At 47.0% G+C, this 25,122-nt stretch overlaps 1 protein-coding gene across 1 annotated transcript; it reads left to right on the forward strand.

Moving 5' to 3' along the window:
* Positions 1-1,359: 1,359 nt before the first annotated feature.
* SEZ6L2 (seizure related 6 homolog like 2) lies at positions 1,360-25,122 on the forward strand. The gene is made up of 18 exons (XM_035135398.3): positions 1,360-1,523; positions 5,378-5,605; positions 6,135-6,452; positions 6,575-6,708; positions 7,369-7,561; positions 9,692-9,877; positions 12,675-12,846; positions 13,287-13,450; positions 14,542-14,736; positions 15,845-15,983; positions 17,598-17,794; positions 18,653-18,847; positions 19,996-20,187; positions 20,442-20,633; positions 20,767-20,805; positions 20,929-21,046; positions 21,374-21,476; positions 23,288-25,122. Exons 1-18 carry the CDS (start codon positions 1,451-1,453, stop codon positions 23,315-23,317), a joined length of 2,868 nt encoding a protein of 955 aa, XP_034991289.1. The 5' UTR covers positions 1,360-1,450; the 3' UTR covers positions 23,318-25,122.

Consider the following 25,122-nt stretch of genomic DNA (forward strand, 5'->3'; position numbering starts at 1 on the left):
AAAATGGACTAAGCTACTTAGGCACCTTGTTGTGGTACGTTTTAAAGTGCTACCACCTGCATCTCTCAAAAGGAAGTACGGTATCGAAATATGACCCATGTTTAGCGGACAGTCATATAGTAGTCAACGTGGGTTGTTGTTGTTTTTCTTCTTCTAAAATTCCAGCCCACTGCCTATTAAAGAAGCATAGTTTTGCCTTTGCATTTCCCCCCTGCCATGTATTTATTTTCACTCTCAAAGAAAAAGAGATCTGCTTATCTGTAGGTATTATTTTGCAGATCCAAAGGCTGCATTTTAGTTAAGGACTCAGTGCTGCTTGCAAAACAAGCATTGCATTATCTTCATTTTTTTAAAAAATAAAAAAGGTCAGGTAGTTATTTTTCCTTCATTGCATTTGTAAGTCTTATAGGCACCCTCTAGGGTGGGAGTGGAGGATCTAGATTCCACATTCTGCAAAAGGCTACCCTAGGACCCAGAATAATCTGTAGCTACCGGCTGCATTTCTGTTGCAAATGCACAGGCTGCCATCCATTGGGTTTCATTGTCAAGGACAGAGAGAGCTAGAAAGAGAAAAAGAGAGAGAGCGCTACTTGATTTGCCAAACGAATTGATAGGCACCCAAGGTTTTACTGTTGTTGTTTTTTAAAGGGCAGATTACTGCATCCATCTGATCTCTCTTTTTTGGCAACTGAATCTGAATTGCTTTGGCAAGATTGGGAGGGGAAGGGGGGGGAGAAACAGTGTGCCATGGGTAATAAATGTAAAGTCTCTGAAATAACAGGAATCTATATGTGACTTTTCGGTTAGGTGTGTAGGTGGGCTTGTTCACAGGTTTTGCTGAAGGGTTTATAAGGTGTCATACGGGTTTGTGGAAAGACAGGACGATCCACTTCATTCATCCTGCTGACAAACCAGGGAGCCAGTGCCTTTTCATATGCAAAGAAATGCTTCTCTGCATCCTGCATTTTCTCTCTTAAAGTGGGCTTAGGTAGCTGCTATATTCTTAGGGCAAAAACAGTAAGAGAGACAGAGGTAGGCATTATTTGTCAAAGAGGCCTGGAACTGAAAAAGAAAAGGTGTTACGCTGCTTCACCTTTAAAATATGTATGTATATATATTTATCTAAAGGAAGGTGTCTATATGATTTATCTCTCTCTCTCTGTGTGTTTTTTTAAAAAATAAGTGTTGTACGTTTGCAAAAGAACAACTAATGAGCAGCAAAAATATTTCAGAAATAGCCGACTGACTGTTTCTGAAACACAAATCCTAGATTGCTTTTGAAAGGGAGAGGAGAAAAAGAGGAAGGAAGAAAATAACACCGGAATAGCCATTGCAAGGGAATCTACTGCATTTTCATTTGCTAAGCAGGCTCCTGGCTCCACGGCTCCCTTGCCTGGTAGGAGAAGGAAATAGCTAGACTAGGTATTCTGCAGGTCTGAAGAAATCCAAAATGGGCTGTTCGGAAAAAGCAGCGTCCAAAATGCTGTTCCTTCTGCTGCTGAGCTCTGTGCCTCTTCTACAAGGTAAGGGGGCCGGCTTTGTCGGGAGAGGGGTTTGGGGGTGTGTGTGTACCAAAACGGAATGGGCTTGTTGCATTTTGACAGTGTTTTGTACCAAAGGAAAGGGGATTGAAAATGCATCCTCATCTCCCCCCCCCAGGGTGCAAATGGCAGGTGGGTATGTTGTGAACGCGGTGTTGCAGGCATATGAGCAATATTTCCAAACGCACCTTTAAAAAAACAACAACCTGAAATATTTTTCTGCCTTGCATGGAAACACATGGATATTAAAACAGCTTTGGATATGAGATTGTGATGGGAGGGTACAGGAAGGCTACCAGGGTTATTATATTAAGCGCTTGGAAAATGAAACGAGGGATGGAAAAATTGTTTCACAGAGCTGGGAGGTTCTGTGCCTCCTTGCAAAAAAAAAAAGGGGGGGTGATCCTCTTTGGGGTTTGTGTTGGTGGAATACAGTAGCATGCATCAGTACTAGCAAACGAATGATAATCAAGGGTGTTCTAGGGGAAATGGACAGGGAAATATTCTGTTTAAAATATTACAAAATATAGTACAAAGGGGTCCATAAACTGCCTTTGCTTTTGATTATTAGTATGCCCCCCGCAACATTGTAAAGGGGAGCACAGGCTTCAAGGGAACCAATTATTAATAACGGGGGAGGGGTGTCAAGTTGTCGCAGAACATTGCAAGTGAAGCAGAAATTTGGGGCTGACCCTTGATTGATATGAGTGCAGACAGGACATTTGGGGTTGGGAGCTGAGTTGAATTTTGAAACGTGGAGGTCAAAGAATTGGGGTACAAATAGATGCTGATGTGTGTAAGAAAAAGAAAGAAAGTGGGGTGTTACATACAACACTGCAAAGAAAAACAGATTCAGGATTCTTGCATTGCTAAAAGGAGACATGATTTTTCATGCAACGTAGAAACAAAACAGGTTTATAAGGCCCCTCTTAATAAAAATGGATCTCTTTGCAAAATCAGAAAACGGGTGCCCAAACATAGGGATTGTGTTTCTTCTTCATTGTCATTCAGTTCTGGGGTGTCCAGCATGCAGGGTTGTAAAGAGCTGACTAGATTTGGGGAAATATGGCATAATGGAAAGGGGGGGGGCAGGCTTGCTTGGGCAATGCATTTCCAAACAAGGATCAGCGATCATGCAGCTTTGCAATGCAGTTAAGGTGGGGAAGAACCTCGGTGTTGCTGGACGTATGTGGGGGGCTCAGTTGGAGCAGCAAGCTGCTGCATTTTCAAGGCCTTAAAGTACCATGGCAGCAAGAAAAGTAGATGTGGGAAGGCAGAAGGGTTGTGAGGCAGAATGGTGAACGATGAGGCTAGGCCCAGGACTCCATGAAGGTTGGGGTTATTATTGATGCACTGCAGGAACTAAGGATTCGGGAAGCATAGATTTTTCCATTTGGGTGTGGAGACTAGATGTTTACCTGGATTCCAGTTAACTGTGTTCCTTCCTATTCTATCTTGAAATCACAGGTGTCACCCACCTTCGTTGATTTTTTTTTATTTTTAATGGCAGGGGGAGGTTATATGTGAGCAATCACTCACTTAGGAGATGCTGGGTGTGTGATGTGCCACCAAATTAATGTGGCCTTCCACAGAAGGTTATCTTTTCCTGTCTAACAACCATTCTCTTTCCCACCCCAGAGGCAGCTGCTGTTTGATTTTTGACATCTGTCTCCCGTTGAGGGGGTGGCTGGCTGGCTGGCTAGGAGTGGGTGATGGATCCCTAAATGGGATGGGCGAGGCAAGCCTTCCCACTCCGTGGGGGTCTCTCTGCCACTTTACTGTGGGGTGGCGAATGACTGGGCCCACAAGGCCTGCCAGGCAGCTGGCCTTCTTAATGGAGCGAGTTCAGAGCAATTAATGGCTCGCCAGCAGCTGCCAGGATCTCACATGCTGTCAGACGCCGGCGGCGGCGGCGGCTGTCACTGCCGAACTTGTCACATCAAGGCAGCAAGAGTGATGTGCGGGGCTCATCATTCAAGGCCCTTCAGCCCGTGATCCACAACCCCCCCCCCCTGCTATCCCATCCCTGAGCTGCCTCTTAGTGCCTGCCAACCACCTTTCAATCAGGACCCTGCGTCCTAGCCACAGGCTCTTTCCCCTTCTGTTTTCCCGGCACCAAGGCCAAACTTAATGTGTAAAATATGGAGCTAAATGACGCAGCCTTCTGCAGTAAAATGGGAGGAGGGAGGCAGACAGGCAGGCAGGCATTCACAAGAACACTTAACACACATTAGTTACCTCCCAGTTTGCATTTTAGCTACCGCTTTACTCGCACAAGATCACGTCTCTACAAATCACTTGCCTTCTTGCCACACTTCAGCTGCGCAGTTTGCCAACAGTGCCACTTTATCACAGATAAATTACTCCACCTTAAACACACACTAATCACCCATTTTGTTCACAAGGCCTAACTTCTAAATGAACGGCCCTCTTCATCTTTTTTTAACCAGTGTGTTCATCCAACCAGCACTGATAAAAACAATGAGAGTTCTTCCAATAAGAGTTTGTTCAGTAGATTTGGACCCTCTAAATGGTTATGAGAACACCACTGCTTGCATCTGGAACAGGACACATAGGATTATAGAAACAGACTGAATCAGTGAGGGGAAAATATCTCATTTTTACCACACTTAAAGAAAAGTGTCGTTTGGGCTGCAATCCTAGAACACTTTTCTAGTTTAGTGAGTAAGCCCCATTGAACTGTATGTTAATGACCGCACAAAACAATTCTTTTTGTCTGGATTAATTAACATCTGAGAAAGCAAGATAACCAGGGTGGGTGGGGAGGCAGGACTAAGAAATAGTTCCACTTTTTTTTTTAATGGGCCAGCATCAAATTCTTAGCATGCTCTCATACAGAACAAAGGCTTCAAAAGTCTTTCCAGCATTGTGAAGACCCCTAGGTGCCTGCATCAAACACAGATGCAGAATTTATTTCCGTTTGGGGCAATAAGCAGGCATGTGGCCCAGGGCTCCAGTTAGGGAAGGAAAGTTTGTGTGCATGGACCCTTCGCAGTCTGTAAGAACCACCTCTGTTTTAGCCAAAGCATCACCCTCCTGTAGCTTTCTAAAAACCCCAAAAGCAGTCTACACGAATGCTAAGAGGACCAGGGGTACCTCTTCTCCCTCAAGTTAAAGCACAGAGGTGCCAAATGTTATAATAGAAGTGGCGGAGCAATGGAAGTGGTGGCCAGTGTTATGCATGCCTTTCCCTCCCACCACCAAGCCAAGGGATGGACAGTTGACCTATGGGGGGGAGTGGCTGGGCTTCCATCACCACCGATCAGTGGCCAAGTGACTTATTCCTCCTCAGCCGACCTTGTGCCCACTCAGACCCACCTCTTCCTCCTTCCTAGACAAGGACAAGGGGCATGACTTTGAACGGAGGCGGATTGTCAGGCCTAAGTCCATGCTGCCACGAGGCCTGCAGCCATTTCCATATCCCACCAGGCGGGCCTTGCTGAAATTATGAAGCCTCGTTTCAGTCAAGTATTGCCAAGTCCAGTATGTGGCCAGGCCACACTGCTTCCTCTCTCCTACTCAGGATAGACCCACTGAAATGAAGGAACCTAAGTTGGTCATGTCTACTAACGTCAACGGGTCTACTCTGAGCAGGACTGGCATTGGCTGTAACCCACTGTGCAGGGCACATGGGTTAGTTTTGTTCTGTGCTGAGGGGACATAAGGAGGGCAATGCAAGATCTGGATTGTGGTGGACGGAGACGTGGAGGCCTGTATTGTTTGACGACTTATTCGTTTATTGCATGTCCTCCCCAGTCTTCCTCTGGGGAAGCTCAAAAGCTGATAGGTTTCCATTCACTCTTCCTTCGCTGCAGGCCTGCCCCTCTGGGAAAATGACGATGTGGTCCCGGCTACCCCCTCCCCGCAGCTGGAGGCCCTGTCATCGGAGGCCATGGGTGGACCCAAGGAGGAGGAACTGGGGGTTTCAGCTGAGGTGAGGGGGTCCTCACCCCCTAGCCCTGAAGGCCTCTCTGAGTTGCTGCAGGGGGCACTGCTGAGGAAGGAGTTTCTGGGGGGCGAGTTGATGGAGGAGCCCATCCCTGGTGAGAAAAATAAATAAATTAACTGGAGGAGGGTGGGAGAGGAAGGGGGAAGTCATGGCACCCTCTTTGGGCATGGCTGAAGTAAAATGGGGTGGCTTGTGTGGGAAAGTGTGGCTGGAGGACTATGGATAAAGTAGGTTTGATTATTAACTGGAATAAATATTCCAGTTTGGTAAATATTGGTAATAAATACAGTGGCAGCTGGTCCATTGGGGGGTTGGGTAAATAAGCCTCCTTACTTAACAACCAGTCAAGGGTGTGTGTGGCTGTGCCTGTCATTTGCTCTAGCGCCACCTACTGCTGGCCTCCCAGCCTTCCGCACTACCAGTCCCATTGAGCACCAGCCACCAACTATTTCTAATAGGTAGTCATTGGTTTACTGCCGGAAAAGTGGTATGCATTTTGCAGAGTGGCTATTGGAGGGGTGTGGTGGGGGGCTACAAATGTATGCGTGTTCCCTGTCATCCGTTCTGATTTCCCTTCCCCTGTTCTTTCCTTCTCTCCCACCATCGCCATTGTGCTGTCCTAGGAGGTAGCCCTTCCACGCTGCCCCCATTCCACCCTCCTGTCCAGCACTTGGATGGTGGGATGGTCCCCAAAGCCTCTGAAGCGGCAGCCACAGGTCCTTCCCCTTTGACCACTGCTGCACCGCCCACTGGCTTCCTCCTTACGACCCCTCCGGCTTCCACAGCAGCTGCACCCCCCCGCCTTCCACCTCCACCCGATGAGACCAGGTCTGCTGGCCAACACATCTCGGCCACGACCACGGCCTTCATCCCTGAAGGCGACGAGGAGACCACCACCACACTTATCACAACGACAACCATCACGACAGTGCACACGCCAGGTGAGGGATGAGGATGTGGAGTGTGGACACATTCCAGAATCGGCGGACTTGCTTTAAAGTGTGCTTCCTTAAGGCAGCGCGAAGCCATTTTTATTTTCATTGTTTGTGTCTTCCTTCCCAAGTACTGTGCAACAACAACATCACTGACGTGGAAGGCTACGTGGAATCTCCAGACTACGCGGGCGCTACTTTCTATGGGGGCCTGGATTGCACCTACACAATCTCTGTTTATATGGGCTACGGGATAGAAGTGCAGGTAAGCTACAAGAAAAAGTGCTAGTCTGAAGCTGAAAGATGTTCGCTGTTCTAAGTGTTTTTTAAAAGAGGATGAGCAGGTTGCATAAAACTTGGCCTTTTCCGGTACGGTACCTTTGGTTCTTGTCCTTCAGATTTGTCTTGTTTTTCTGTCTGTAAGACAAAAAGAAAAATCTGCTTGTTGGCTGCCAAAATACCTTGTCTCAACGTAGGGGTGCTGACTGTGACTGAAATTTATTTGCTTCCCTCAAAGAAATAACAACATCTTGCATTACAGTCTTTCTCGCAAATAGGTTTACATTTTGTGTTCCCCAGTCAGAATTCTCAGGTTTTAGAGCAGGCACCCCCCCAAACTTCGGCCGTCCAGATGTTTTGGACTACAATTCCCATAACCCCTGACCACTGGTTCTCTTAGCTAGGGATCATGGGAGTTGTAGGCCAAAACATCTGGAGGGGCGCAGTTTGGGGATGCCTGTTTTAGAGGAAAATAATGGTGTTCTTAATTTTTAATTCTCAGACAAAAAGTCGTGGTTGTGTTTGGAGGGTGGGGGAAGCTTAGACGTGTCCTTGTAAATCATTTGTTCTGGGTTTCGGTCCAAGAGAGGGAGAGCTCTTTTTTCTTACCTTCTTTGTCCTGACTTTGTCCACCTTCCACCCCCAGGTGCAAAGTCTGAACCTATCTAAGGAAGATTCGCTGACCGTAGAGGGCCTGGGAGGGGAGAAGCCTGTTGTCTTGGCCAATGAGTCCCTGATGGTTGAGGGGCAGGTGATCCGCAGCCCAACCAATCAGGTGTTGATCCACTTTCAGAGCTACCACACCACCACCCCTGGAATCTTCAAATTTCACTACCAAGGTAAGAAATGGACATTTCAGTCACCCCTTGAAATATGTGAAGGAGCAATTTACCAACCATGTTTACAATAAGTGGCTTTTAACACTTTAAAAACAGGCCAGTTGTTTTGTGAAGTTTTGAAGTGACTTGTTTGGACCAGGCTATAGGCTATAAGACATGCCTCCCTGACCTTTTTTAGGAGGAAGGGCATTATATAAATCAAATAAATAATAAAATCAGACCTGTTGGGAACCAATCCTTAGTTGGAGTAACTTGGGACCAAACTGGATCTTACGACGTGATGATTATTTATTTATATGCAGCACGACAACAATTGTTGTGATTGCGGTAGATCTGTTTGTCTAAATGCATGGCTCTCCAAATCGCATGTAAATCCTGTTTGCTTAAAGTCGCATATAAGGTGAGATGCAGGTCTCATTTTTAGATCAAAATTTTACATGTGGGTGAGCGGTCCTAGCCATTTGCTTCTGATAGTGAAAGTTCTGGTAGTACTGTAGAAGGGAGAGAAAGGTTCTAGGGGAGTGAAGCTACTGCAGACAGTAACTGGTGGACAAAATATAACCGAGGCAAAGTGTAGAATATCATTAGTCCCTGACAATGAAGAAGAATGTGAAAATGTGGTATTTAACTATGCTGTTAAGCCTAAATTGACTAAGAGTGACTGAGAATGATGACAAAAAATAGTAGACTTTTGTTGGGTTGGGAAACCATGGCTTGAATCCTGGCAGAGTAAAGCACACGCCTCTACAGAGATATCTCATTTATTAATATGGTGCAAGAGGACGTTAAGATGTAATCCGTTTGTTACATGATTTGTTTTTGTCATCAGTATGGGATTTTTAATGTCTGTGTACAGGGAAATGTTAACAACAACAAGTGATGGGGCAGACTCAGGTTTAAACCAATGGGTGTGCTGCCATTTGGGTCTAGTTTGAGCCACGTTATTATCCGATCTAAGAGTCACAGAAGCAGGGTCAGGGTGCTCTGCAAGACCTGAGAGAAATCCTAGAGATGGTACACAGTCCTAGCTTGAGAGTTAGAGATTGAGGAGCCAAGAACAGAAGGAGGATCTCTGGGACTTGGGCAACAACTTGGAGAGGACCTAAATTGTTTATTTGGGCGGCCTCTGTAGATGCGTGAAACAAAGGCCCTCATGCTTAAAGTGGCACATTTTCCCCCTGGCAGAAATGTTGTGGTTCATCATGTGATCAACATCATCTCTTTCCTTTACATTGGAATATGGCCTGACAATCCAAGAAACCTGGATCAGTGATTTGGATTGGAGCCTAAGGCTTACCAGTTGCTGGAAACCACGGGAGGCAAGAGTGCTGTTGTTATCAGGTCCTCCTTGCTGGCTTTCCATAGGCATCTGTTTGACCATTATAAGACTAGGATGCTGGAATAGGCTACTGGCCGGATCCTGCATGGCTCCTCATGCATTCTTATTATGCCTGCCAGTTACAAATCCTTGGTTGCGTTATTTAGCTTCTCCACCAACAGATGGGGCTGAAGTCTTTTATCCTTCTTAAGCTGCTGTTCTTTATGTTACCATATTGTTGTTCTTTTGACAGCCATGTTTTGGGCTGAAGGATTGATGTTTCTTGTTTCCGTAACTAAGAAGCAGTGTCTTTCCACCACACACTCATCTAAGGAAGTAGAGGTTTAGGAGCTTGTGAAAAACATGCAAATGTTAGCTTTTGTTTTGTAAAGCTAAGTTTCCAGCCCTCGTGTTTATGGAAATAAACCTGAAAATGTGTTGGCAGAAAGGGTTAAAGGCAAGGAGTCCAGAGTATAGCCAAATGTTGTTGTTTTTTTAACTCTCTCAATTTTCTAATGCTTATATTAAAAATTTTCAACTGACTGCCGAGCGGCATACAATTTCACAATAAAAACATTGTGGCAAAAAGCGAAACGTGCTGATCAGCTGTCATCCAGCATCTTCCAACCTTTGGAAAAAACTATATGCAAATTCAGCCTGGATTTTGATGGCAGTCATTAAATCAGTCGCTAAATGCTGCAAATTTCCCCCCTCCTCGATCCTTCCCAGTTCTCATTCTTTTGGCCTCGGGCCGTGTGCTTGTTTTTGACACCGCATTCCTTTGCTGCCCCCACCCTGTCCCCCAATTCTAGCTTTCCTACTGAGCTGCGGCTTCCCCAGCCGACCTGAGAATGGCGATGTCATGGTGACTGACCTCCACCCAGGTGGTTCTGCCACTTTTAAGTGCGAGTCAGGATTCCACCTGCGAGGGGAAGAAACGCTCGTCTGCCTCAACGTCAGCCGCCCTCGCTGGAGCGGCACAAGCCCTGCGTGTGTGGGTGAGTGAGTGGGCAAAGCAATGCGGGGTTGTGGCTCATTTGGCGCCGATAGAGCATGGTGCTGAAATTGCCAATGGGTTGTGGGTTCAATCCCCGTATGGGCCAGCTGCATATTCCTGCATTGCTGGGGATTGGATGAGATGATCCTCTGGGTCCCTTACAACTCTACAATTCTATGGTTCTAGAATGGAACAAGGTAGCCTTGGGGAAAGGCAGAAGTGGGGTAGACTGCTGACCAAAGAAAGGTCTTTTGGTCCGTTGTTCAACTCGGACACTGAGGTCCTCCTCTGAGGGCCTTCTGGCAGTTCCCTCACTGTGAGAAGTGAAGTTACAGGGAACCAGGCAGAGGGCCTTCTCGGCAGTGGGACGCCCTCCCATCAGATGTCAAGGAAATAAACAACTACAGTGGTACCTTGGTCCTCAAACTTAATCCGTTCCAGAAGTCCGTTCCAAAACGTTCCAAAACCAAGGCACACTTTCCCATAGAAAGTAATGCAAAAGATCAATCCATTCCAGACTTTTAAAAACAACCCTTGAAGCAGCAATTTAACATGGATTTTACTATCTAATGAGACCATTGATCCATAAAATGAAAACAATAAACAATGTACTGCAGTCACACAATCAATCAATCAATCAATCAATCAGTAGCTGAACTGGGTCCCACACATTCACAAAAACAAAAAAAGAGCTGCAAAAACAAAAACACAAAATAAATTGCAAAAACAGACAGACCTCAGCGTAACACTCAAAACGGAAGTGTGGCACTCAAAACAGAAGCATAACACTCAAAATGGAGCATGTTCAGCTTCCGAAAAAAGTTCGCAGACTGGAACATTTACTTCCGGGTTTGCAGTGTTTGGGTTCCAAGTTGTTTGAGTACCAAGGCGTTTGAGAACAAAGGTACAATTATCTAACTTTTAGAAGACATCTGAAGCCAGCCCTGGTTAGGGAAGATTTTTATGTTTGATCTTTTATCATTATGATCATTATTATTATTATTATTATTATTATTATTATTATTATTATTATTATTATACTTTGGACAGGCAGGTTAGAGTGTGACACTCTTTCTTGTGTTTCGTAATTCATAACACAGAGAAGAATCTTGTGACTGTTTAATAGGGGTTTATAAAAGGATAAGTGGTGCAGGGAGGAAATAAATAGAAAAGATTCTCTCTCAAAACAGTGGATGTCAAGGTTGTTCAGTGAGGTTTTTTTTATTTTTATTACTACAACAACAACAAAAAAACACAGATACAGAATTACACAAAAGAATAACTATAAACACAACATTTTCTTACCAAACAATAAAACATAAGTTGGTCTTAACACTATAGACCCGACCTCCCGTCTATTCCTTATTTCAATTTCATATTACTTTTTGCCAATACACACTTTTATCATAATTTAACATTTTCTTAATATATCTTAACTCTTATATCTAACTTACTGAAGTTCCTCGAATGCTGCAACAGAGTTTAAACTACTATAATTATATTTCAAATATTCTTTGAAAACCTCCCATTTTGAAACAAATTCCTGTTTTGGTTTATTCTTTATTTTTTCTGATAGACCATCTAATTCAGCATATTCTGTCAGCTTTTGGACCCATTCATGTATAGAGGGGATTTCAGTACTCTTCCATTTTGCCGCAATGAGAACTCTTGCTGCCGCTGTAGCGTATAAAAAGATACTCTTCATTTTTTTGTGTGGAATATCCAAATCTGTAATTCCCAGGAGATAGGCCTCTGTTTTTTTTTATTAAAGGAGATCTTTAACATTTTTTGCAGTTCTGAATGAATACTCTCCCAGAATACCTGTATTTTCTTACATAACCACCACATGTGGTAGAAAGTTCCTGAATTATCTCTGCATCTCCAGCAATTACTTGGCATATTTTTATACATTTTCGAAAGTTTCCAGGGTGTTAAGTACCATCGGTGTTGCATTTTTAGAAAGTTCTCTCTAATAGTGTAACAGTTTGTGAATTTCCAATTTTTCTTCCACTCCTTTCCAGTCAAGGAGGAGTCGATAAGTTTTGGAAAGAGTTTTTCTTTTAGAATTTACAAGATCAGATTCAAATATGGAAATTTCTGTTGAGAACCACTTTTGTTTATCAGATTTAAAATTTTCAAATACCTGGTGGTATTGGAACCTGTCTGAGATGTATTCTCTTATTTCCTCGAAGCTTTTTAATTTTAGTTGGTTATCTTCGTCTTTTAGAAGTGTTTTATATGTTGGCCAACTTTCCTGGGTATTTTTCCTTTTTACCGCTATGGCTTCTATTGGTGAAGTCCACCACGGGACTTTAGGGGACTTTAGGCTCCATCAGATCTTTATATTTTTCCCATACTGTGGAGAGTGACTTTCTAATTATATGACTCATGAAATTTTTGTGAATTTTGGCTTTTCCATATATCAGGTAAGCGTGCCATCCTCATTGGTTATCAAAACCTTCCAAATCCAGGAGGTCTGGGTCCTGCAGCATGCACCAGTCTTTTAGCCAGGTGAAGCAGGCTGCCTCGTAGTAGAGTTTCAGGTCGGGTAGGGAAAAGCCTCCTCTCTCTTTTATATCTATTAAGATCAGGTGTTTGATTCTGGGCTTCTTCCCTTCCCACAAGAATTGGGAAATCTCTCTTTGCCATATCTTGAGGCAGCCCGCTTCACCCAGTATTGGAATCATTTGAAATAAAAAGATTAATTTTTGGTTGTACAGTGAGTTGATCATTAGGTTTGGGGATATATAACACTGCTATTACTAATATAACAATATCTGGCCTTTGTCCCCTGCTAGCTTCCTGTGGAGGGACAGTCCACAATGCCACTCGTGGACGCATTGTGGCTCCTGAGGCTCCGGGGGGCCCTCACGGCCGGAACCTCACCTGCCGCTGGTTGGTGGAGGCGCCCGAAGGCCAGAGGCTTCACCTGCACTTTGAGAGAGTGGCCCTGGATGAAGACAACGACAAGTGAGGGAATATTGATGCATGGGCGCTGCAGGAGAAGGAGATGAGGGTGGCGGAGAGGTAGAAAAGCCGACAGGGAGCAGACAGGAAGTATTTGCAGCTGGAGAGCAGAACCGGGCAGAGGAGAGAAAGGACAAGAAGTGGTTGAGGGGAGGCATGAGACGATGATGGCGAGGAAAGGGGACGTCAAGGGAAGGAAATGTGGGAACAGGGAGAGCAGGAGAAGGTAAGCACATTGGAGAAGATGTTCAACTAATTAAGGGGAGCTGGATGGAAGCAGTCAAGATCTCTAGGGCTTGGGGGGAGGAAGCAGTGGGAGACAGAGGTTTGGAGCAGTCTTCTTAAGTTAGATTGAAGCTCTCAGGAGCTTTGAGGTGAAAGAATACAGTGCTTTGAGGAGGAGCAGGCCCAGTCACGCAGGGTTTTTTCCCTCTGCTCCCCAGACTGATGATCCGCAGTGGGAGCAGCGCCTTTTCTCCGATCATCTACGACTCGGATATGGATGATGTCCCAGAACGGGGGTTGCTGAGCGATGCCCAGTCTCTCATTGTGGAGCTCACCAGTGAGGGCCCGGCCACACCCCTCATCCTTAGCCTGCGCTATGAAGGTGAGAACAGAGACCTCCCCACTTAGGTGCCCTCAGAAATGGCAGGAGCAGGCCAGCGTGGAGACCGGCATTTGGTATTGGTTGCTTCTTATTTGTAATTCTAGGTGACTGATTAAATCGCAGTAAGTATAATCAAGTGTACGTATTCATCACCTTAGAAACTATTGACTTGGAGAAAATCCAGAATATTGCATTTAGTGGACTCATAAAGTAAAGGTAAAGGACCCCTGACAGTTAAGTCCAGTCGCGAACGACCCTGGGGTTGCGGCGCTCATCTCGCTTTACTGGCCGAGGGAGCCGACGTTTGTCCGCAGTTTTTCCGGGTCATGTGGCCAGCATGACTAAGCCGCTTCTGGCGAAACCAGAGCAGTGCACGGAAACGCCGTTTACCTTCCCGCTGGAGCGGTACCTATTTATCTACTTGCACTTTGACGTGCTTTCAAACTGCTAGGTTGGCAGGAGCAGGGACCGAGCAATGGGAGCTCACCCCGTCGTGGGGATTCGAACCGCCGACCTCCTGATCCTCCTGATCGGCAAGCCCTAGGCTCAGCACCCACAACGCCACCCGCGTCCCTCATATAATCCTATAAATACACATTATATTAGAATTTTGGAGAATGGCTTAATCTGCAAATAGCAACAGGGTCCTAACATTTGAAGGTTGTCTTAGTAAGTCCAATTATGATTTAACTTTTTGGGTATAAGTGTGGCACTGCAGCAAAGTATTGCAGACTTAGGGTTGCAAAAACTCCATTCTTTCCCACCTGTTTTGCCTTTCCCCCCTCAGCTGTGAGCCAGCATTTCATTCCCACTGAACAGGCTCAGTCCTCATTAGGCTATTTTGTTTGGGGTTGTTGTTGTTTTTCTTCCCATTTTCTGGCAACCAGAATCAGTTGATGCTGGTACAGCTGAATGTCACATACTGATTTGAACTAACCACCACCAAGGCCTTTGCCTGCAGATTCCTAGTCAGCAAGGGATGTATGACTACTGCCATCAACTGGCTAGCAATGATACAGTAAAGGGAGGGGCCGGAAATTGGTTACGCACCTGGGAGGCTTTCCTGACTCTCTTGCTCCTCCTCCTGGCAGCTTTTGATGAAGACCGTTGTTATGAACCATTCCTGGCACATGGAAATTTCAGCACATCAGACCCACTGTATCGCATGGGGACTGTGGTTGAATTTGCCTGCAGTGCCGGATACATGCTTGAACAGGGGCCTTCTGCCATCGAGTGCATTGATTCAAGAGACCCCCGCTGGAACGAGAGCGAGCCCACCTGCAAAGGTAATCTCTCAACCTACTCAGCCGTGCCATTTGACGCCAACTCTTTCCATTTTGTTCTTGAATTTCTTTATAACTCTGCCTTATGAATGTGTACAAGTGATCAGCGGTGCAGTGCATCAAGATTCATTTTTCTGTTGTGTTTATCAGTTCACATAACTGCTTAGGGACATGGGCAAGACAAAAGGGGGCATGGGGGGTGAGAATGATTGGAAGAAGATTTATGTCATGAGAGATTGTGCTGGTGGCACCTGGAAAAGAAAAAAGCAATTCTGGGAGGACAGAAGGGGCAAAGTCTATTTCTAGGTGAGTGAGTTGGGTCCAACATGTTAAGATCTCTGAAAGAAAAAATAACAGTATTTGTTAATAATGGGTCCATAAATCAGGAGGGGGCATAGCTGCCAAGTTCTCCCTTTTTTTAAGGGAAATTCCCTTATGCTGAAAAGGCTTCCTCGCGAGAAAAGGGAAAACTTGGCAGCTATGGGAGGGGGTGCTCCTTGTTGGGAGGGTGGGGGCTGCTTGCTCTTGGTGCAGCCCTTGTCTTTATGAAGTCTGAAAACCAAAATGGAAAAATGGCAGTCTCATAAGTAGGTTTTGATGCCACTCCACAAGCAAGGCCAGGTAATTTGGTACCCCACTGTTGAAGAAGGATTTAGACAGAGAAAATTTCTCCTCAGACTGAAGCCTCCTATTCTACAGGTTGGCCCAGGAGAACATAGTATATTTTCAAGAATGATTGCATTTAGTGCTAATCCTGAAGGCACTTATCTGTCCGCAGGCGCCATTGGAATGAATGGGTCTTGCTTCCACGTAAACACATTTAGGGTAATTTCAGTTCACAGAGTAGACTTTTAGTTTTGCACAGCTGGCTGGTGTTTCGGCCTACAACATGACACTTCGTAATAGCCTTTGGGTCTCTTTGATATGCTTGCCGTGTCAGAAGTGGTGTAGAGTCACAATCTTCAGGGCGATGAGGTCTGGGGCTTGGGTTTATCTTCCCACAATTCCACAGAAGGTTCTAGTTTAGAACTGGTTTAGGTTGGCCGTGCCGATGCACCTTCTGGTTCATCATGTGGCCTCTTCCTGACTATTGTGTTATTTCCCCCTCCAGCCTTATGTGGGGGGGAGCTCTCCGAGTCAACAGGTGTTGTCCTTTCCCCTGATTGGCCCCAGTCCTATGGGAAAGGCCAGGACTGCGTCTGGGGCATCCGGGTGCAAGAGGAGAAGCGGGTGCTGCTGGACATCGAGATGTAGGTGCAACCACCATCAGCACCACCACCCCTTTTTGGGGGGCGGATCCTCATGATTCAGGCATCGACATCCCACATTGTCCTCACATGGTCTTCCGAAACCACCATCCATCATTAGATTGATTGTTCAAGTCATTCATCTCACCCATTTAATATGGTAAGGTCCTTGCATAAGGTTTGGAGATGTCTTATCTGACAAAATAGGATGCCTTTTGTGACACAGGCAGTGCCTGATCAAACCAGACTCTGTGGCAAGTTCTTGGTATTTTAAGGAGCAAGTTTCTACATTTTAGGAGGAGGATGTTGAAGGGAAGTGGTGTTCTTAAACATCAACACAAGCAGGAAAATTATTTAAACAATAATTATGCTGCTGCTCCTTGTGATTTTTTTTTTTTTGGCCACTGGCACTGTAGCAGGACTTGACGGCAGGGCCATCTCAAGGATATCTGGCGCCGTGGTTAAAAAATCCCCCCGCCCCCCCCCACATTCAAAGATCCCTCCGGCGCACACACATACACACCGTTTCACCTTTTTATAGCGGGGAAGAGGCGGAGGCTCCGGGGCTTGCCCTCAGCGGCCGGCCGCCTCCTGGCAACCCTCACGCGCTGCAAAAGTTTGGCGAAGCACGTGCACGTCGTGGTGGGCTTTGGCAGCTCCCACCGCCATGCCCTAAGGGCCCCTCCGGGCAGGCAGCACTCCGATAGGACGGAGGTTCCGGGTGCCGCTCAGTATGGCGGAGGCGGGCGAGGGCAGCAAGAGGTGCCGCGTCTGGCCTCCACCACGCGGCGCCCCCTGGCGGCCCGCCGCCCTGCCGCATTGCGCCACCCAGCCTTGCCTTAGGGCCGGCCCTGCTTGACGGGAAATGGCAATGACAAGGTCTTTCCCTCATGAAGTTTGCTATCATGATTATGATATATAGGAGTAAAGTGATGAGAGAAAATAATTGCTTGGTTTAAATGTTGCAAAAAAAGGAAGGTTATTTATTTATAATTCCAGTTTTAATCCTACCTTTCTCCCCAAACCCACATAAAAATCTGGAGGCCTGAGGAAATGGATCAACCCTCACACCAAGCAGAAAACAACAGCAATCCCTGTGTATGCAGTTACAAGTCACATAGCGATGAAATAACTATGTACATCCATAAAAAAAACCAACAACCTTACAATAGTTTGAACACTGTCTCTGAACAGGAAGAAACCACAGTGAAGTAATTATTTATATTAAAAAGGAATAGCTGTCTGCATGGCTGGATTCTGCTATCCCTTAGCCTGATGGTTGCCACACTGCTTTTGGAAATGTACTCTCAAGTACTCACTTTGAGGTTACCTGATTGAACACCACATTGTAAAACATGTCCCTGTTTCTGCATGCTAAAAACAAACTTCCTTTAAAGAACCTCATTTTCGTCAATAGTCCTAGAAAGCCTGTGGTTCTCTAACCATCCATTCATCCATATATTCACCTGTCTATGCATCCTTCCATTAGTCTAGAAGAGAGAAATGTTGGAGCAGGTTAAGCGACCCAATCCTGCCGCTTTGCTCTTCCTCTTTCCTTTTTAACGATGGTTCCTGTTTGTGTGCTTCTCTTCCCTTCCACCCCAACTCTCCTTCTAGCCTCAACATCCGCAAATCCGATGTGCTGACCATATTTGATGGGGGGGACCTGACAGCCCGGATCCTTGGCCAGTACTTGGGTCCCCACCCCCGCTTCAGCCTTTACTCTTCAGGCCCAGCTGTCACCCTCCAGTTTCAGTCGGACCCTGGGGACCCCCTTTTTGGCCTCAGCCAGGGATTCCTGGTGCGGTACAAGGGTATGAGAAAGAAGCCCTGAGTGATGGGTGGGAAATGATGGAAACGCCATAGAAAACAAACGTATTTCTGACACATCCTGCAAATATAGTCTATCATGCCAGACCCCAAAGTCGTTTGGAAACTTCATAGTGGGATCATGGCGGGGTGGTGTGGGGAGGGTGTTCTCATATGCTCTGCTTGTCTGAGATTCCCCACTGAAAAAGAAAGGAAGGCTGAAAGAGCAGGCTGGGAGGAGGGAAAAGAAAAGCATAGGGAAGAAGAAGGGACCATTCTTGCCCATTTTTAGTTTTGGGGAGAGATAGATTGGGAAAACATGGTTATCCCACTTTTGACACCAATCCTGCTTCCATTCCAGCCTGGATTGCTACATACCAATGTAGGTTCAGATTTTGTTATCTTGACAGTGTTATTGCAGGGGTCTTTTCCTGTGAGACAATCAATAACCAGAAGAACAAGATATTCTATGTTTCCTTCTCTCTCTCTCTCTCTCTCTCTCTCTCTCTCTCTCTCTCTCTCTCTCTCTCTCTCACACACACACACACACACACACACACACACACACACACACACCGCTTGCTGTCCATATCAAGTCATTCTATTTGTCATGGAACAATGGACTTCACTCACCAGACAGAAAGCCCCATAGTGTTGTGTGAAGAATCCCTGACCTGGGATTTCCCTTCAGCTTGTTGCCATCTCACTATTATCCGAGGAGAGTTGTTTGGGGGGACGGGCCTGTAGGACTCCCCGCATACCACAGGAAATTGGGAGAAGGAGAAGCCTAGGTGGCGGTGGTGGGGAACATGGCCTGAGGGAAGGTAGTCCCTAACTCCTTCCTCTCCTCCCTGCTCTGGCAGAGGTTCCACGAAACGACACTTGCCCCGAGCTGCCCGAGGTGGAGTTTGGCTGGCGCACAGCTTCTCACGCTGCGGTCATCCGCGGCACAGTGGTGACGTACCAGTGCGAGCCAGGCTATGACATAGTGGGATCCGACATCCTCACCTGCCAGTGGGACCTGTCGTGGAGCAACAGCCCTCCCACTTGCCAGAAGAGTAAGTCTTCCCAGGACCAGCAGTGGGATGGTTTTCACCCCAGGAAAGGCACCCTTTTTTCCCTTTTACCCCCGGACTCAGAATATGCCAGCAGGGACCTGGGTAGCAGGAGGGTGAAGAAAGAGGGTAAGCAAACCTGCTGGAGAGAGAGCCGTTGTGGTGCAAAAAACATGGAAACGTGGCACCTACCAGGAGTCATGAAGAAGCCATGTTTAGTTTCTGAGTTTTCAAACAGACAGAGCCTATACAGCAAAGGTGGGAAACCTCCAAGGCCCAACAAGCTTCCTCATTTGACCCGCAAGGCTGTTTGGGGCAAGCCATGCTAAATCTGCCACCACTCTGGTCGCTGAGAGCTACACAAGTACAGTATTGTATAAAGTAAGATTGGATTCCCAAGCATCAGCTGATAAGGCAGCCCTGCTCATTTTGAGTGCGCAAGAAAGTTCGCTGCCATGCTAAGCAGGATTGACCTCCCCAACGCATTGGCTGATGCAAGGAGAGGCCAAGCCTGCTGGATTCAGATGCTCAAGAGCTCCCTGCAGGGAACTCTTATCGTGCACCCCAACAGCACTCAGCAGAATGGAAACCTCTGCGTCCATGAAGGGTCTGCCCTCCGCTTTGTTTTAGCTGCAGTTTCGGTACAACTTCCTTTCTGAACCAGGAAGGGGTTTGTGCTGAATCTTGCCTGTTTGGGACTTCAGATCACCTTGCAAGCAGCATTGCCTTTGAAGGGGTTTGCACTGAAACACGCCGCTATTTCCCTTCATTTGAACCATGCCATGCTTCCACCAAATGATGCCATATGTGACATCATATGTGATTGGCATTTGGGCAGCTCCACTCACCTATCAGATTTGCAGAGTTCCTGGTAAACATCTGGCCCGTGGAGCCAGAAAGGTTCTCCATCGCTGCCATGCAGGATTATTTTGACCACAACCCAAAGAACTAGAAACTTGTTTCACTTAAGAATGGAAGATAAGAGGCTGTGGAACAGCCACAGACCCCATGTCCCATGTCCGCACCATATCAGGAAGAATTTAGTTCCCACATTGTGAGGCGTAGCACCCTCAACAGGGAAGGAAGGGGAGATCCACAGGGCCCACTTCTCAAACTCGTTTTCCTTCCTCTCCCTCTGCTTCTTCCCAAAGTTGTGAACTGCGCTGACCCTGGGGAGATCAGCAACGGCAAGCGCAGCGTCTCGGACCAGCGTTTCTCCATTGGCTCCCACGTCCAATATTTCTGCCATGAGGGCTACGTGGTGGAAGGAAGCAGCACACTGACCTGCTACAACCGGGACACGGGCACCCCTAAGTGGAGCGACCGGGTGCCCAAATGCGTCTGTGAGTAAAGAAGTGGGGTCCTACTGAGAAGGGAAGAAGCTGTGTTGGCAGAGCTGGTAGGGGAAAAACCGTTCTAGGCAAGGGGGTAACTCTGGGCAGCACCTGGAGCCCAGAAGGGAAGATTCCAGGACTGTGGGAGGTTGAGCAGGGGAAGAGAACCATAGCTGCTGCGTCAGGATTTTTAAGGGAACGTGTGCAGGGTGGCCAAGTTGGCCTTCCAGTTTGGAACCGAAGGCCCTCGGTCTCTCTTGCAGTGAAATATGAGCCCTGCCTGAACCCTGGCGTCCCAGAGAATGGGTACCAAACGCTTTACAAGCACCACTACCAGGCGGGAGAATCCCTGCGCTTTTTCTGCTACGAAGGCTTTGAGCTCATTGGCGAAGTGACGATCACCTGCATACCTGGCCACCCGTCCCAGTGGACCAGCCAGCCTCCTTTGTGCAAAGGTATGGCGTTCTCCCTGCTCCAGTCGCCACCGCACGTGGCCCACCCACTCCCCATCCCACCCACCCCCTCTGTCCGTGATTGCCTCTTGCTGCTCTCTAAATGCGCCCCCCCCGGTCTCTTTCCCTCCCCCAGTGGCCTATGAGGAGTTACTGGATGGCCGGAAGCTAGAAGGTGAGGATGGGATTGTGATGGGGAGCTTGGGAAGGGAGCGCTGGGGCAGGAGGTGGGTGAATTTGCCGCTGGGTCTGCTGCTGAGGTCACTCACACGTTCCGGTCGCGCCTTTTGTTTTGCAGTCACCCAAACGACAGATCCTTCCCACCAGATGGAAGGTGGCAACATCGCCCTGGCCATCTTCCTGCCCATCCTCCTCGTTATCCTACTGATTGGTGGCATCTATGTCTACTACACCAAGTGAGCCGAGCCTCCACAGATGGGGGGGGCGGGCGGAGGGTGCAGTTGGGCCTTGGCCAATGGGTGGGCAAGGGCCGAGTGGCATTGGGTGTAATAGGTTGCGATGGAGCAACTTGCACCTGCCCAACGAAGGCAGAAGCCTGTGGTTCTTTGGTACTGTAAGAATCTTAAATTGGAATGGAGAGGAATTGTGTGACGTCACCGCTGGATATTGAGGGTGCTCAGCCCCCTTCTGAAAAACGGGGGGGGGAGGCCGGGGCCCCGGCAGCCCGACTGGCTTGCTTTGTTCTATCTTCTCCTTCTCCTCCTCCTTTCCCCCACCCTCAGGTTCCAAGGAAAGACCCTTTTTGGCTTCTCCTTCTCCAGCTCCCACAGCTACAGCCCCATCACTGTGGAGTCTGACTTCAACAACCCTCTCTATGAGGCTGGGGTGAGATTATCTTTGTCCTGCGGCAGGTGGGGGAATGGGAAAGAAGGTTGCTAAATGAGATGTGAATGTCTGTGAAAACACCACTTTTTTATTTTTAATCATTTTTGAAAATAATAATAGGTGGTAGAAGTAGTATAGTAGTATTTCTTAAAATTATATACTGCCCTTCATTCGAAGATCTCAGGGTGGTCCACAGGATAAAAAATGCAGGATAAAAACACAAAATAAATAGAGCAGAACAAAACAATAACCACCACGCCTTCCCACAAACACATTTAAAAGGCCATTAATCAGGCAAAGGGCTGGTTGGGTAGGAATGTTTTTGCCCGGCACCTGCCTGCCGTGCTCTGGTCTATGGGGTCACGAAGAGTCGGACACGACTAAACGACTAAACAACAACAACAGCAACAACAACAACGGTGTATAATGAAGGTGCCAAATGAACCTCCCTGGGGAGAGCATTCCACAAACGGGGAGCCACTACAGAAAAGGCCCGTCTTGCTTTATTGCAAGGGTGAGGAATGTTTTTCAGCCCAAGGACCACATTCCCTTCCAGGGACCACAAGCTAATAGTGGATGTGGCCAGAGCAATCGAGGGGCAGTTGGAGAGACTGGGAGGGCCACATTTGGACCTTGGTTCTCTATCTCTGCTCCGCATGGTGTGTGTTTTAAAATAAATATCAGGGAGATTGGAATCCAAGACATCTTATAGCAGTTTCTGGGGCATGAAAAGCTCCAGGGGCTACATCGTTGTTTTGTTTCCTTAGGGATGATTTTATATATATATAAACCACTGAAAAGTCACCCTGTTTTTGTAATTTTGTAAAATTTCTGTTATGCTCTGCATGTGTAAGTGGAGGTTGATCTGCTACCCCACATCCAATCCCCAGAGAGAGACTATCCACGACTATATTTTGTCTTCGGGGACTATAAACCAGGGTATGAGCATGCTGAACAACAAACTAGGATGCCAGAAAAATCACTCTGTAGCTTTTGAAAGCTAATGTTCTTTAACAGGGATGGGAAATATTTTTCTTCCCTTCTGGGGAAGCCAGTCTTCTAGGGGCCGCATGCCAGGAGTGGGAGGCAAAATTAGCAGAGCAAGAAATGGGAATTTTACCTTTCTACAGTAGACTAGCTTCTTCCCACCCGCACAGCCTTCTCTGTCCTCAAGGCAAGCAAGAAAGCCTTATCAGGGTTCAAGGGCACATTCCAGCACAAGATGTAGCAGCAGCCACCAACTTGGATGGCTTTAAAAGAGTATTAAACTAATTCAGGGAGGATGAGGCTGTCTGTGGCTATGTTCTCCCTTTGGAGGCTGTATCAAGGAGGGAGAGTGCTGTTGCATTCTGGGCCTGCTTCCATGGACATCTGGGTGGCCACTGGGTGAACAGGATGCTGGGCTAAAATGATGCAGCAGCCCTCTGCTTATATTCTGATGCTTTTCCAAACACAGTAGTTCTGGTTGGGGGTGCTTCCAATGCACATTCAGTTTCCAGAGGAGGAATTTTCCTCAGGGTCAAAGCAGAGGAAGAAAATCCCCGTTCACTCCTGCTGCGGCCCCAGCAATTATCAACCCCACAAACTGATGCTAGTTGACACATTTTACATCACGCGTGGTCGAGTTCTGAGCGATGTCTTGGACTAAAAGTGGCTTCCCAGAAGCATTTTGTAAATCAGCCGGCATTAACTTCCTAGCTGCCAAATTCCTCTGATGTTTTGGGGTAGTTCGGGACGGGGAAAGCGTTGGCAAAACTCCACCCGGATGATAACACGCCCTTTCCCTCCTCTCAACTTCTCTCCACTGACAGGACACCAGAGAATACGAAGTTTCCATCTAGAAGATGTCAGAGGATCTGCGTTCTTCCCCCCCAACCTGAGCGGGTTTGAGGAGCAGCGACTGAGAACGATTCCTATTTAAGGAGGGAATAGTGGAAGGTGGTTTCGGGGGAGTTTAGGGGAAACGGCCGGGAAGAGGGGGAGCTTCTCCTCTTTGCCCCACAGATTCACCTTCCTCCCTTCCTCCCCATGTTGCTGCCTCACTGTCCACTCTCCCAGCTTTGGACGCCGTCCACTCCCCCCCCACACTCCTTGTAAATACCCTCTTCAATGTGCCAAACGCGTTTCACACACAGACAACACACACACGCACACAGGTTTTTTTTCCTGCTTTACCTGTTTCTTTACCTTTCTTTACTTCTCTGTTTGTTTGTTTGTTTGTTTACTCACTTCCCTCCTCCCCACCCGTTGTTTATTATTTCCTTAGTGGTTGAGAAAGGAGGGGTTGTGCCTCATCCCTTTCTTCCCTTGTCTTGTCCCCCACGTCTTTTCTTAAGGAGGTGGATATCAGTTTTAGGTGCTGCCATTAAAACAACAAAACAACAACACTTTGGAAAGTAGATTGTACAGTAACATCTCTCGAAACCAGCATTTTGTGGCGCTTGTAGGAGACCTTGCCATAAGCAAGCTGTACTTGGTGCCAAAGGGAATGGCATAAAACAGTAGAATAACACAACTGAAAACTGATAGATGCTGTAAATCTGGGGTGGTGGCTAACCTTTTTTGGGGGGCTGCTCCTCAGCTGATCCATGCAGATTATCTGAGGACAGAGGGATGGGGGAGGCTCCTCCCTAAACATCAAATGATTGATCTGGTGACCTGGGAGGGGGGACAATTGGCATCCCCATTGAGGGCTGGGCTGGGCAGAGAGACGGAAAGCTCTCTGCCCAGCCTAGCACCATATCTACTTAATCCCACAGCTGCCAAAACTCAGCGAGGTCTTGGAGGGCAAGGAAAAATGGAGGAGCCACATCAGGCTCCTGGGCCCGGGGGTTAGCCACCCCTGCTAAATGAAGAAACCCTAATTCTAAACACTTTACATGGGAGTGAGTCCTGTTGAGTTCAGCAGAACATACTTCTGCTATGTTCTTGTGCAGCGGAAAAAAACCATTTACATCCCCTGAAATAAAACCAACACCTCCTGTCATTTGAGGGGGGGGGGGAGAGAGAGAGAGCAGGTTCACAGAACATTGTACTTCCACCTGACCATACCATAGCATAGATGGATTTTGTAAAGGCCCCACATGGTGAACCAAGGTGGCCCTACCAGAAAGAAACCAGCAACGGGTTCGTGGAGATATTAAGGTGACAACACTCTGCTTAGATGGCACCTTTGTAATTAAGCAGTATATTGAGGGGGGTCTTGATAGATCCTGCAAAAAGAAGGCACTGCTAATAGCAGCTTTATAGTGCAACTCTTACGTATGTTTACTTGGCATGAAATCCTGCTGCATTCAGTGGGGCTTCCTACTAAGGGCTTTCTGATTACACTCCTGCCATTCTTCCTCTAATCCTCCTACCAACCCCCCTTAAAGCAAGAAAAAACACCCCCTGCCCCCTGCCAAAAAGGTCCTGCAAATTACAGATCCCACTATAAGATGCTTGCTTAAGAATTTTTGTCATGGTGAGGTGGCTCGGCCTCAGGCAGCAACTTCTCAATCATTTCGTTTGTTATCACATTGGAGAGGGAATCGTTTTTGATTTTCTGTCTTAGGCAAGAAAAGGTTTTGGGATGTCTGCCCCCCAAATAAAAATAAGACTCGTATGTCCTCATTTTTGAATAAATATTCCACTGGGGGAAACAATC

This window comes from Zootoca vivipara, chromosome 12 (assembly GCF_965207765.1).
Source record: "Zootoca vivipara chromosome 12, rZooViv2.hap1.1, whole genome shotgun sequence".
In the NCBI taxonomy this organism is placed as follows: domain Eukaryota; kingdom Metazoa; phylum Chordata; class Lepidosauria; order Squamata; family Lacertidae; genus Zootoca; species Zootoca vivipara.

Excerpts from the sequence above, each read along its gene's own strand:
- SEZ6L2 (XM_035135398.3), top strand. The coding sequence starts at position 1,451 with ATGGGCTGTTCGGAAAAAGCAGCGTCCAAAATGCTGTTCCTTCTGCTG. Across the intron at positions 12,847-13,286 it reads CTGGATGAAGACAACGACAA|ACTGATGATCCGCAGTGGGA; the intron begins GTGAGGGAATAT and ends TCTGCTCCCCAG. Across the intron at positions 14,737-15,844 it reads GAGCGAGCCCACCTGCAAAG|CCTTATGTGGGGGGGAGCTC; the intron begins GTAATCTCTCAA and ends TTCCCCCTCCAG.